Source organism: Xyrauchen texanus, chromosome 2, assembly GCF_025860055.1.
Source record: "Xyrauchen texanus isolate HMW12.3.18 chromosome 2, RBS_HiC_50CHRs, whole genome shotgun sequence".
NCBI classification, from domain to species: Eukaryota; Metazoa; Chordata; class Actinopteri; order Cypriniformes; family Catostomidae; genus Xyrauchen; species Xyrauchen texanus.
Window position 1 is genome coordinate 16902305 of NC_068277.1, and position 13891 is coordinate 16916195.

A 13891-nucleotide genomic window follows, 5' to 3' on the forward strand; every position below is an offset into this window, starting at 1 on the left:
TAAACCTAATAATTATTTATTAATTGTTCATTGGTTTTATGACATTGACATGACATGAATGTGAAGTATTGAAGAAAAAAACACTCATTCATGTCATGGCAGGCCTCCACTTTTTGGATGCCAAAACGTTTTAAATGATATAAAATATACAAGATATGGTGACAAAATATGAAGAATAATGCAACAACATCAATAACTTAAATATAGCCTAGAAAATACATTTTATTCAGCCTACTCAAGAATTTCTAGCTAATGGCAACAGAGATATTTTCTTAATAATCACATTGATTTCATAAGAAGCCATGGATATGTCAACCTGTAGTTTTTTCACTTAAATAAATGGGCCTAAACAAACATATAACGTCAACAGAGGAGATTAGAGTGCGCTAATTCTTCCTAATATAACGCGCTATATTCGTGCGGGTTTGGAGAACAGGCGTTACTCCGCCATAAAATAACGCAGAAATAATGTATACTGTGGACTAACTCAACTGTGGAAAGAATTGGAATTAAAATGTTTCTAATGACCTCACTGATCTTTCATAAAATAAAGAAAAATAATTTGTTGTGTGCAACACCATCTTACTAACTTCTCAAATTAGTCAATGCCATGGATTCCACCTGTGATCGATTGGGGTGAATTTAGTTCTGATTAAAATCAGATGGAGGATTCTGCTGTAAGAGCAAAATAAATCTGGAAATGTGATTACTGCATCAGGAAAGATTATTCCATAACCCAGTCTAAATGTATATTTTAAGTACAGTGAGTGAACATCAAAAGTGAAGCAGACTCCCTCTCTGAGCACTTAACCCTACACTCATTACGAAATAATAACAATAATAAAAAATACTCAATTGAAACTTTGTATTGCTTTTCGTGTCACTGTCTCCTTAAGATGAATTGCTTACGTTGTATCCTTGCTCATTTTGTAATTCGTTTTGGATTAAAATCTGCTAATGCATACACGAAAAATAATAATAATAAAAAAAATAATAGGAATAAAATGCTTTTGATGTTGGAAGTTCGGAGTTCTTGTTTACGTACTGACCCGAAACATAGCAGTAGTCGACAACGGGCCTTATGAGAATAGGTGTGTATATATCTTTTATTACAGTGTGTACTTTATTTTTTGTCCTTCCTTCAGGGCAAATTGGGGTAAATACGGGCAAAGTGGGACACTTTTGGAAATGTTATTTTTGTCTCTTTCAATTGTGATCTAATTGCCATATAACCTGACATTACCTTGATGGAAAGCTTGGGACGTCTCCTACCGTAGACAAAATCAAATATTAAGCAATACTAAATACTGAGAAGAAGAACTTTTGAAGACCCTCTTTTGACCAAATTCCGATTTTTTTTAAATGTATTTATTTTCAGGCAGTAACATACTGGTAAAATGGGACACTTCATCCAAAAAAAATAATAAATAAAATAAAAAATAGAGTTTGTTGTATTTATTTTGTTTGCAATATAGGCGTACACAAAGATTTAAAAAATGAATTTGATAAATCAGCCTAAAGTAAAACATTTAAGTTGCTAATTCACCTTAAAATATTCATTAAAATTAACCATGTGTGATGTTTGTAAACATTAGTGTAACTCTTTTGTAAACACAGGGCAAATTCCCACTGATAGGCTAAAGATAAACACGGTTCAGTATTTGAAATATAATTTTGCTCGCAATTGTGTATAGGCTCAAAGATGAATATAAAACCTCAAAACCTTATCCACAGCTAAAAATACTGCAGGTGCTCAACTAAAATAGATCTTCAAAAAGGGCAAAAAGGGCTACATTAATTTCTATTTTATATTCAAACAAAAAATAATATGATCAATAGAAAAAAATGAACTAATTTATTTGTATTTCATTGCATCTACATAAATACATTAGGTCTACATTGTGCACGGAACTGTCGTTCTAACTGCCATTTAATCATTCATTATTGCTACTTAAGTTAATAGACGTCAAAACTCTTTTTATATGTCTTGCAGTCCTCACCAATATCACTCTGACCTTCTTTGCCAGAATGACTCTAGTAAAGTGGGACAGAGGAATAATGATTCTATACAAAATATCTACAAATTATTTTCTGTAATTTTTATTACCATTGCTTTACCCACCGGTGGTCGTAAAATTAGATTTGCCAAGCATCCCGGTGTAACATCAACAACATAAAATATATATAAAAAACAAAATAAATTGTCTACTTCCCAACGATTAGTTGAATTTTCTTTTGTTTTATATTTAAGAACAAATGGATAAATTGGGGATCAAGCTCAACTGTCCCACTTTACTAATCATGTTAGTAATCAACACCCACAAATAAAGATCAAATTTACAATTTATTTGCAAACAATACAAAACATTTCCTACATATACATATGCATACAATGTGACACAAAGAGATAAATTCGTATAAATTATACATTCGTCTACAACTTTAATAATATTTTAAAAAAACAAATCTATGCGAAACAACTCGAAATTCTTGGTATAAAATATCCATACAAAATATTTGTACAAAATACTGTACAGTTGCTAAAAAAAACTTTGCTGTGCGACACAGCAAAATTATTTTAAAGAATAATTTCCAAATGAGTAAATAACGTGATGTGAAAAGGATTTGCTACAAACACTCATTTGAACGTTGAAGTGTAATTTTGCGCCAAAAACCATAACATGGTTATTGCGTAAATTTGTGCTTAAGTACAGAAATTATAGCTTATAAAGTTGCTTATGAAACCGTAATTTCATCTTCTGATTCAGAAAAGTCCGAGTGTTTGCATGAAATGCTGGAGTCAGTGCTGTTTGACAGTTCGCGTCTTGATGAGAGGCAAAAGTGTGATGTACGAGGACTATCTCCGCAAGCGTCTTCTTCTACGTCTTCATCATCCTCGGAGCACTTTTTACCCACGTCACTGAGATCTGGGTTAGGATTTGTTTTGGTAGGCAGGGTTTGTTCTCGACAGCCTCCGGTGGACAGCAGTTCTCTCTCCTTTGAGTTTCTCCATTTCATGCGCCGGTTCTGGAACCAAATTTTGACCTGTTTGGAAATAAATATATATACGTTTTTTTATTTTTTTTATTTGTGTTAATAACTAAAGGTAAAATAGCCCAACAACGCAGAATAAGTCCATAATTAAATCTGCAGTTTTGTCTTGATAACAATAGACGTGAAAAATACAATTGTAATGTTTAGGCTCATTTATAAATAATGTAGGCTATAATTTGTTATATTCACCTGTGAGTCTTTTAGTCCGAGTTTCGAAGCGAGCTTTTTCCTGTCTGGTTTGCTAATATATTTTTGCTTTTGGAACATTTTCTCCAAAGCTTTGCGCTGCACATCAGAAAACACTGCCCGTCGCAGCATCCCTCTTCTTGGCTTTCCTCTCGACACAAGAGGCCAGGAAAAAGTTCCAGGGATGGGTACAACAGATGAAGGAGCTGTTTACAAGAGAGGAGTACATAAAGTAAATAATAGATTCATAGGCACATTTGAGAGCATCACAACCACTTCAAAGAGCTTCTTTTGTTTTCACTCAGGAGGCTAAAAGTTAACGTTGCGTTACTGAGGGCAACTGGGTGTCACTTTTCCAAGGGACAATATTAAGTGCTGAATGATAGGGAAGAAAGCGATCTTTTCTTTATTATCAACATTTTGAATTTATTCTCTTGAAATGTCTCTCCCTGTTTTGAGTGAAATGGCACGAGGTGACTAATTAGCACATGGGCCGGATCCAGGCTGAATTGGTGGTAAAGGGGAGAGTATCCTTTTATATGAGCCCCCTAGTGAAGGACAGAGGAGGTAATATGCCGTGAACGGTAATTGTGTAGTAATGAACTGGCTGAGAAAAGACTCCGGACAGACGGCTAAGGCCATATATTATTGACACAAAAGAAGATTTACACTTTCAAACTGAACTGCATGCTGGAATGCGGGGACCGCGTTTCTTTTTTTGCCCTCAAAATTTCTTTAAATGAACACGAAAAGCAATTGAGAGCGCTCAAGTTGTTTTGTTAAGGTATTCAGCTTAGGCCCTGAAAAGAGACGTACTCTATTATCATTTCGCGTCAATAAAAGAATGGACTATAGACTTTTAATGCCTCAAAAGTGTATTCTTAAGCTTACTCAAATGATGGTTCGTTTTTGGGGAGCCCGTTGAGCCGTAGACCACGTCCAAAGCGAAGTCTCGAGCGCGGTAAGTTAGTGGCGCGAAATGAAATGAAGGCCTACGTCACCTCGACGTCTATTTGATGTATGCGTCTACATCTGTAAGACGTATTTTTACGTTGTTTGCTCATCTGCAATACGTTTACGTATGCCAATAAATATGTCCCGGGTGTCTCTAAGACTTTCAGCAGATGTCTTTGAGACGTTTTTGATTTAGAATGTTTGTAAATCTGATCTTCTTATGATGTTTAGCAGATGGTAATACCATTATGATGCTTTCCAGACGAAAATATCTAAAACAGACAACTCTGAGATGCACGTGTGCTATCTGGGGTGTTTGGCATCTGCAGCTAGGCTACATCTTCAATTTGCTTTGAGATTTTATTGTGGCTTTTTGTTGATTTTTCTGATTTCTAGGTTTCCATTCTAAACGCTCAGCTCTTGATATGATTCTTTCCCAACTCTGTCCACAAACACAAATCACACTCTATGTGGTCTTGTGAGAATATTGAAACCGGTCAATAGTTTCTAATGGGCAAATTAGTCCATGACTGGTAAACGCCCCTCTGTCGCTGGTAAAAAGTCAATCTTTGGCGGGTTTGTGGGTGGTTTACCCCGGAGGGAGCTGACCAGATTGGTCATGGTGCTGACGGCATTGTTGTTAGTCAGCAGGCTGAAATGCTCTCTTACTGTGGGAAAGACCTATGCAAAATCGCATTCTGTACCGAAGGGAAGGCCGCGGGGAGTAATTGCAGGATACGTAAACCAGCACTTGATTAAACAAACCTCTAAATACAATTGCCCCACTTCCATGCATGTACATGGCACCCTGGCTGAATTTGACTGAGTTTAAACATCTTAACTGGCAGTTAAAGTAGCATACAGGAAACAATTTCACCTGAATAACTCACCAGGAAAGTATGAGGAACGGACGAAAGGGTAGAACGATCCATCGAAATAAGGCACAGAGAATCCTTTGGGATGCATGCCGTGAAGGGAGAGTGGAGAGGTGGCTAAAAGAGAGAAACAAACAGGTTAGTGTTGTTAACCGATAGGAGGCTGTTTGATCCAAGAATGGCTAGCCTATAGATATTAAGCCTAAACATTAGGTCATGTAGGTGTACTAGCGGGAAAAATACTCACCTTTCTTTGGAGACGGTGCCAAAATGGCACTCACACCAAACTTGAGATAGTTTGGATCCTTGCTAGACAGTGAAGTTTTGGGGGAACAAGCTACATGTTTCTCTGTTACACTGTGGCTGATTCTGTCCGATGGCCTGTGGTTATCCTGGATGGAAAGAGTGGTTGAAGTTGGAGGAGAGGCGCATAGCGAGTGCAAATCTTGGTCAAAGTAGCCAGAAGGTCTGTTGATGCACAGCAGATCCTCCACCAGAAAGCTGTGATGAGCGTGGAAAGCTGACTGCAGAGGCGAATGCAGCGATGCAGCAGGACGCATGAATGCTGAATATATCGCAGGCGGCGCAATAACACTGGGAATCATCATTGTTCCGTCTCTAGAATGGCGAAAATAAGAAGAAGCCGTTACTCCTTGTAGTATTGGAAAAGTCTCTTCTGCTAAGCTTTGAACGGAACGAGAGGCGATTTGCTTCTGGTGGTCTCGCGTTTGGAAAGGGGCCCTTTATATCTAGACCCCTGTAAGGAGTCCTTTGAGGACTGACAGCTGCAACAATGCGGCTCAATAAAGTCCTCTGTTTGAGTCCCATTGAATGATGCCTCGGAGGCGACTGATTGGTCCGACAGAGCAATTTATGATTGGATTAGACTTCATACGATTTCCATGGGCAGTGCATTCTTGCTTAACAAAGAAGCTGTGGTCATAAATTTTGTATATTGACCAACCACTTATTTTTTTTTTATATATTTATTTATTCTCTACACAATTTAATACAAGTTAGCCTAAAGTGTTACCTGGGAAAGAATAATAGGCATGAGTTGGAGCATGCGGTTACCGTATTCAAAGAAGAGCCATAACTAAACAAATATCTAAATATTAATATATAATTCTAAATTATGCATACAAATATACCAAATATTTTCAGTGTAAAGAACCAAGACACTATAGATTCAGATTCAGACTGAATCTGAATCTAAGACAGAATAAGAGAATAGACAGAAATATTTTAAATGCAAATATGATGCTCTGTATAAGTTATGCATATACTGTATATGCAGGTACGTTTAGCCTGTATTATATGCACTTCTTCGTTGGCTGTAAAGAACGATTCCCGATTAAACCCCCATTTAATAATCATTTATGCTGTATGCTGTATACTTCTGTTGAAATCCAATCTGGGCTCTGTCACGGGGTACAGCTTTAAAAGGATTTGTGGTTGAATCACCATGACAGATGTGTTAGATATATCCCCCGTGTTTGAAACGGGGCAAGTCTTCATTCACATTTTCAGGGGTCTCATTTTACACACACTCGCGAGACGTGTGCAGCTCCGTTTGAACCATGAACTGCCACTCTCAGCTGCTCGCGCCTCTTTTCTTTCACCCTCGCACAAAGATCTCGAAAAAAAAAGCACGCCGAGCCCTGTTTCTATAGACGAGGCCTATTCTGCCAGTTTAAGCGCTGGAATAAAAGTGCATATGTGATTTGAAACGCATGCGTAAGAGGTGCATTTAAACTCGCATTAAACTGATGAGAGATTGAACACCCATGAGTTGGCTCTGAACCGAAAGATGCTGAACCTTATCATATTTCAAGCATGGTTCTTGCAGTTTATTAAGCTAAATATGCATACCAAGTAATATGATAAGTAGGCCTAATGAATAATTTAACAACCATTTATGGGCCTAATCACTTTTATTAATAACTCATATATTGCTTAAAGATCAGCCTTGTTTTGTATGAAAACAAGAACAGGCAATACATCAGAGTTTATTTGAATGTACATTTAATGAGAATTTGCTAAGCACGGTATATGAAATAGCTATCGTTTGTTAATCCCACTGAAATTAATAATGGGCCTAATGAAAGTTGTGAAAGTTATAAAGGGTCGTCTATGTAACGCAATCCTTTTTAATTTTCTATAGCTTACATTATAGAAATGTAAGCTATAGAAAAGCTTACAAGAGCAGTGCAGATGTGTTAAGAGCCAGCTGTGTCTTTACATTTAATATTGTGACATTACATATTTTAGCCAGCAGGTGGAGGCAAAAGACAATTTTTGTGTGTAATATGGGCCAGTTGGTGACGTGAAGTGTCAGCGTCACTCAGTGTTTGCATTCAACAGCACTCCACGATTGCTCCTATTACTACAACACGACTAAAGCTAGGAAATAGCTTTAAACTAATAACCTCAGCATTAAGGCTCAAAACAGCTGAGAGACACAACAGACTGATAAATTACACAAACTTAAGGCGATTACCTCTTACCGGACATTCCACATTGGAGAGGACAAAATGGCAGAGGATATTGCGGTTTCTATAGTGAAAGACTTTTGCACACCTGCTACCACAAAATAGGGAGGAATACCCCCGCTTGGATAGATATTTTTCCACTGAGAAAATAGGATGCATTTCACCAAAATGACATTATCTTCAGAAAGCTGACAACAGACTACAGCATCATCAACTGGTGATCACACATGCTCCATCTTTTCTCTCTCTCTCTCTCTCTCTCTCTCTCTCTCTCTCTCGCTCTCTCACTCACACACACACACACACACACACACACACACACACACACACACACACACACACACACACACGTTGTGTTTCCATGTTTTATGGGGACTTTCCATAGACATAATGGTTTTTATACTGTACAAACTATATATTCTATCCCCTAAACCTAACCCTACCCCTAAACCTAACCCTCACAGAAAACTTTCTGCATTTTACATTTTCAAAAAACATAATTTAGTATGATTTATAAGATGTTTTCCTCATGGGGACCGACAAAATGTCCCCACAAGGTCAAAAATTTCGGGTTTTACTATCCTTATGGGGACATTTGGTCCCCACAAAGTGATAAATACACGCCACACACACACACACACACACACACACACACACACACACACACACACACACACACACACACACACACACACACACACAGATACATCCTTGTTTCTCCAATAACTTGTTAGAAACACACACACACACACACACACACACACACACACACACACACACACACTATATATATATATATATATATATATATATATATATATATATATATATATATATATATATGTATATGTATGTATAAACTCCCATTAACCATCTAACAGTGGTATATTGCATCCAGATGTGTAGCCAATTGTTCCTCACTTTCTCCAGAGTAAAAGCTTATATTTCAACAATCATTACTTTTCCACTGTCTCAAACAGCATGTTGCAACCAAGGTTGCAGTCAACAACATGCAAAATCTCTTTTAAACACAGGTAGCCTACTCAAGGGGGTCCCGAAAACATCTAAAATTTAAAAAGTTCAATATACTGTGAGTGGTTTTTAATGTTTGTCATATTTTATTTCCTCCCTTGAATAGAAGGGGAATGATAATGGATTTCTTTAAAAGTTGTTTTGTTGCTTTTTAAGCTAAAATATAGGTTCCCTATATAGTTAAAACTGCTATCAATCATTGTGTTTAGTGAGAAATGTATCCACAAGATAGCCCCAGTAAAATGATTTCTTTTTTTTAGTCAGTTCTTGTCTGGACATTTACCCAGGTGTTTCACTGGGGACTCCCCATAGACTTCTAGTTTACTAAATTAAGATAATTATAATTACTCTAGACTAATCTTAAAGGGATAGTTCACCACAAAATTTTAATTCTCTCATAACTTACCTACCCTCATGCCATCCCAGATGTTTACGAATTTCTTTCTTCTGCTGAACATAAACAAGATTTTTAGAAGAATATCTCAGCTCTGTTGGTACTTACAATGCAAGTGAATGGTGACCAGAACTTTGAAGCCACCACAGAAGTAATCCATTCGACAGTGGTTTAATCTATGTCTTCAGAAGCAATATGATAAGTGTGGGTGAGAAACAGATCATTATTAAAACAATTTTTTATTATACTTCAACTTCCACTTTTAGAATGTGAAAGAATGTGTAAGTGCAGATTTATAGTAAGAAATGGCTTAAATATTTACAACTGGAGTGATATGGACTATACGTTTATGCTGCCTTTATGTGTTTTTTGGAGCTTCAAAGGTCCGGTCACCATTCACTTGCATTGCAACGACCTACAGAGCTGAGATATTCTTCTAACAATCTTTGTGTTCTGTAGAAGAAAGTCATACACATATGGGGTGGCAAAAGTGTGACCAAATGATGAGTGAATTTGAATTTTTATGTGAACTATTCTTTTAACCCAAATTCTAATCCTACCAGTTCAGGAAATATTGAAACATGATTTACTTTATTTATGAATAATTTTCTCCTTTGAGGATGTCCCCAAAGTGAGATTTTGCTAGATTACATAAATAAATTCTGGGGACAATTTTGCACTCCAAGTGTAACAAAATAACCCCCACCCAGCACCACCACTGCCACACCACTATAGGTATCTAATTGTAGACTTCCTACAGACTTTTACTGTGATGAAAGTAAGATAATTATTATTATTGTAGACTAACTCAACTATAAAAAAATACTTTCAGCATTTTAAGAAGTAAATTAAGACATTATTTAGATGAAATAATCCTTTTGAGTACATCCTAAAATAGTTTTTCTAAGAGTTACTATGTCTGGGGACATTTCCAGAAACTTTTATAACAAAAGTGCTTAGAGAAACAAACATTCTGTATATGTACCTTTACTTAGAATTATGAGGCAGATTTACAAGACAAATACTTTTTATTATTATTATAATTTTTTTCTTTTTTCTTTATAACTGCATTTTTTATTTTATTTTTTTGCCTGGAAAATCCTTCTATTGTTGGGAACTAGCAGATGGTTAGCTGGAAACATGGCTTAGTCTCAATGACCGAAGCTAATTTCTAATAGCTGTGGAAGCTTGGCACATTTTCTTTTTTTTTTTTTTTTGTCTTTTAGCAAGGGTAAAAACAGCTGGTGAGATTTGATTAAACCCATTAAATGCACATTTCCAAGATATTATCCTCCACCGGAACACCTCGACTTAAGTGAGGCTTATTCTATGTATTCTATCGACCAACTATTATACAGATTTATTATTATATTCTATCACTGTAGAGGGGATCAGCTATAGTGTCTTGGTTCTTTACACTGTCCTCTTATTCACAACAATATGCTAAATAGATTAACTTGTACATTGTCTGGCATCAAAATTGCCTAGTTAAGAGAACGGTTAAGTAAATACATTACACATGCACTAAGGGTTCTTTTGGGATAATTGAATTGGGTGTTGGGGCTGGCAGGTGTTTAACAGTTTGCTCCCCTATTTAATAGTGGCAAAAGTCTGAGTAACACATGTAAATAAAGAGTTTTCCTGTTTTTAATTTTAATTTTTATAAAAGATAGGCTAAATGCTCTAGAGTTGTAGAAGGACTATAGAGCAGCTAGTTGTTTATCACACAATTTAATCTAATCTATAATCTATCTATCTATCTATCTATCTATCTATCTATCTATCTATCTATCTATCTATCTATCTATCTATCTATCTATCTATCTATCTATCTATCTATCTATCTATCTATCTATCTATCTACTGTATCTGCAAAAGCATATATTAGGTGTGGATTTGCATTGTCAAAAAATATAGATACCGCTGACAAGCATTAAATCAATATTAACTCTGCATTTAACATAACCCTACAAAACCACACATCTTTTAAACAAAGCTTTTATTAAGCCTGGTCTCGGTCCACCTGTTCTTTGATATGTCAGGCAGCCAACCCGCATTTGGTCACAGCAGGGATTAAAGTTTCTTTCTTTGCCCTTCGGTCTTGAACCTTCCATTTGTTGTCAACGCTTAACGTGTCTGCAAGTTTAGCTGAAGAAAAGACTGTGATGGTAGAGACAATTTTTCAGAGACTATTAAATTCAGATGTTCCTCCTATTTGGCTGGGTGCTTAACAGGTGCTGTTATAATCCTCTTTACATGGAGTTATTGTTCTCTGGATTATAAAACAGGAACAAGCCAGGCTATTCACTGTTTTAAAGGCCATTTTTTTAAATTTCGCTGACAGCTTTGGCCTTCTCTGAAGCAGACCTTTTGTGCATAACTTTTGTCCATGACCGAATGCAAATTGAATTGCTTATTGATGACAAAACATTCTAGATAGATTTCGACATATATTTCTTTATATTACTATAACTCAAAGTGCCTTTTAGTGATCCAGAAAACACAGAAGCATTGTTTGTGTTCTGTTAAAGTGACTACAGACAACTTTGCAACTAATAATAGAAGTAGATCTCTTACACGCATTGGCAAGGATCTGATACAATCTAGTGTTGTAGTGTGAACAGTAATACACTGCACTACAAGAATCTGTGTGATATATCAATACATGCTAATTTAATTACTATGTAATTCCAAGAAAAGCATTTTAGGAGGTTTAGATTCCACCCATAAATCATTTAAGATTATCCTAAGGAGTAAAGATTATAGTTTCTACTGATGCAAAATGTAATATTCTATTATACTCTAATAATAATATGTGTCTTTCCCTAGCCTCTGAGCAGAATAACAGGAGGATTAGTGAATGGATTTTAAAACTTAACACTTGCCAAATGCATTTAAGACATTTTAAGGTTCAAACATCTCAAATAGTTTAAGATTTTTTAAGATTATGTGAACTAAGCCCAAGTAGGTGGTTAAATTTGTATGGATGAGGCCCAGCAGCATTTAAAAACATTTAACTGAAAGACAGAGGGATGCCAGTGCCTATTGCCCAGCCTGCACTGACACGTTTCTGTGAACCTAATCGGATTTTAGGCGAGTGTGGGTACTTATGTCAGTTTGCGTCTTGTCACAGCCGCAGAGCGTTGGCTGGCCACAGTGCCTTAATCTCCTCTGCTTCACCTTTTAGGGGGAAAACCCCCCAGAAAGCCTCATTTAATTCACATATAATTCTCACTGAAGCGCTCTGACACATTAGCATAACAGCAGGAAAGCATTGCCTTTTCAGTGGCTCTACGTTTTTTTTTTTTTTTCACTGTCCTCTTTAGTAAGTGTTGTGAATGTGGGAATAATAACTTAAAATTTATATAATTTAACTAGATTTTTTCAAATTGATCAAAATGTATGCTTGCCTGTAAAAAACTTGCCGCCAAAATGCTAGGCAGTTGTTGGTGGTTGCCATGGGCAATTGGGCATTGCTACGTGGTTATAAGGTTGGTTGCTAGAGTGTTTCTAGGAAGTTGCTAGATGGTTAGTGTTGGCCCAAGTCAAGCAAGCTGACCTCCAAGTCAATATATTTTGGTCCCTATGGCTCAGGTCTATGGGACTTTTTCCCACCATTTTCTTCACCAAATTTTACATCCATTTACCTAGAAAAGTAATAGCACACCTATCCACATTATTTTGCATTATGTAAGAAAGAATGCAGTTGCACTTTCAATAAGTGTGACAAACCTTTGATTGTCATTTGCCGCAATGTAAATAACTAGAAGGATAATAATACCAGAAAGTAGTGGTGTGGGCTTATAAACTCAACCACACAACCACAGGATTTACAGCAGAATAATAGAGAAGCAAATAGCTGCAGGATGAGCTCCAAAAAGGGGCAGGAGCTATATGATATATGGAAGATATAGGGAGCCCCTAACCTAACGCTTTACCTAACCCTAACTGTGAGTGGAATTGATGCCCCCTTTTTGAGTTATAGAGTAACCCCGCCCTCTTTTGGAGATCTCTGGCCTGCAGCTATACCTACTTGAGATAATATGCAAATGTAGGATAATTTTATAACTACAACAGTTATTGTAAAAGAGCAAGTAGATCATTCACTTGTTGCTGTGTGTTGTATTGAAGAGAGGGTAATATAACCTGCTTCTTACCCTACTGACAGCGTGATGATGCAGAACTGTCTCCGTGTAAACCTCCATTCATATGTAACTGCTTAACCTCCAATGATGCCTTTATTTATTTATTTCCAAAGGCAATATTTCATAAGCCATGGTGAATTTACATATTTACTATACACCATAAAGGAGAGAGAGTGTGTTTATGATTTTGCCAGATGAAACAGGATGCAAGTTAAAGAAGCAATAAGAGTGCATGCTGAGTTGAGAGAGCACATGGAGAGTGACAGTGACTAGATGAGGGGACAGGAAGCCCAGAAGACTTGTATGCATGAAAAATTACCTGCGTCACCTAGAGCGCTAGTCTCTGCTTGGAGAACGCAGTCCGTTTGCATGCATCACTAAAGCAAACAAACAATTGGTTAGTCTTGCTCCAGGCTGCTGTCCTGTCAATGTAAAAGACCTAGCTGGACATTCCTCAACCCGCATATCAGCCTGATCTGGTGGAAGAGCAGCCAACACAATTGGCTCATTCATAAATTGTGGAGACAATGTCTTGGATAAAAATGCTAGATTGGGCCATAATGAATATAATTAAAATCAGGCCCCTGGGTGCAAACAGGGAGTGCTCACTGATAATGCGTGGATCTCACACACATGCTTGGCTGTTGTAATGGCCAAGAGGAATGCAGTCTTCAAACACATCCATTTAACATTAGAGTCCATTATAGGCTCAAATGGTGCTTGAGATAATGAATTGAGCACCACATTTAAATCCCACTT

General features: G+C 36.8%; 1 protein-coding gene across 1 annotated transcript; it reads right to left on the bottom strand.

Moving 5' to 3' along the window:
- Positions 1-2619: 2619 nt before the first annotated feature.
- On the bottom strand, positions 2620-5748 carry dbx1a (developing brain homeobox 1a). The gene is made up of 4 exons (XM_052141692.1): positions 5317-5748; positions 5085-5186; positions 3244-3446; positions 2620-3045 (listed from the first exon to the last, which is right to left on the bottom strand). The coding sequence occupies exons 1-4, from the start codon at positions 5675-5677 to the stop codon at positions 2737-2739; spliced, it is 975 nt and encodes a 324-aa protein (XP_051997652.1). The 5' UTR covers positions 5678-5748; the 3' UTR covers positions 2620-2736.
- Between the last annotated feature and the right edge of the window lie 8143 nt (positions 5749-13891).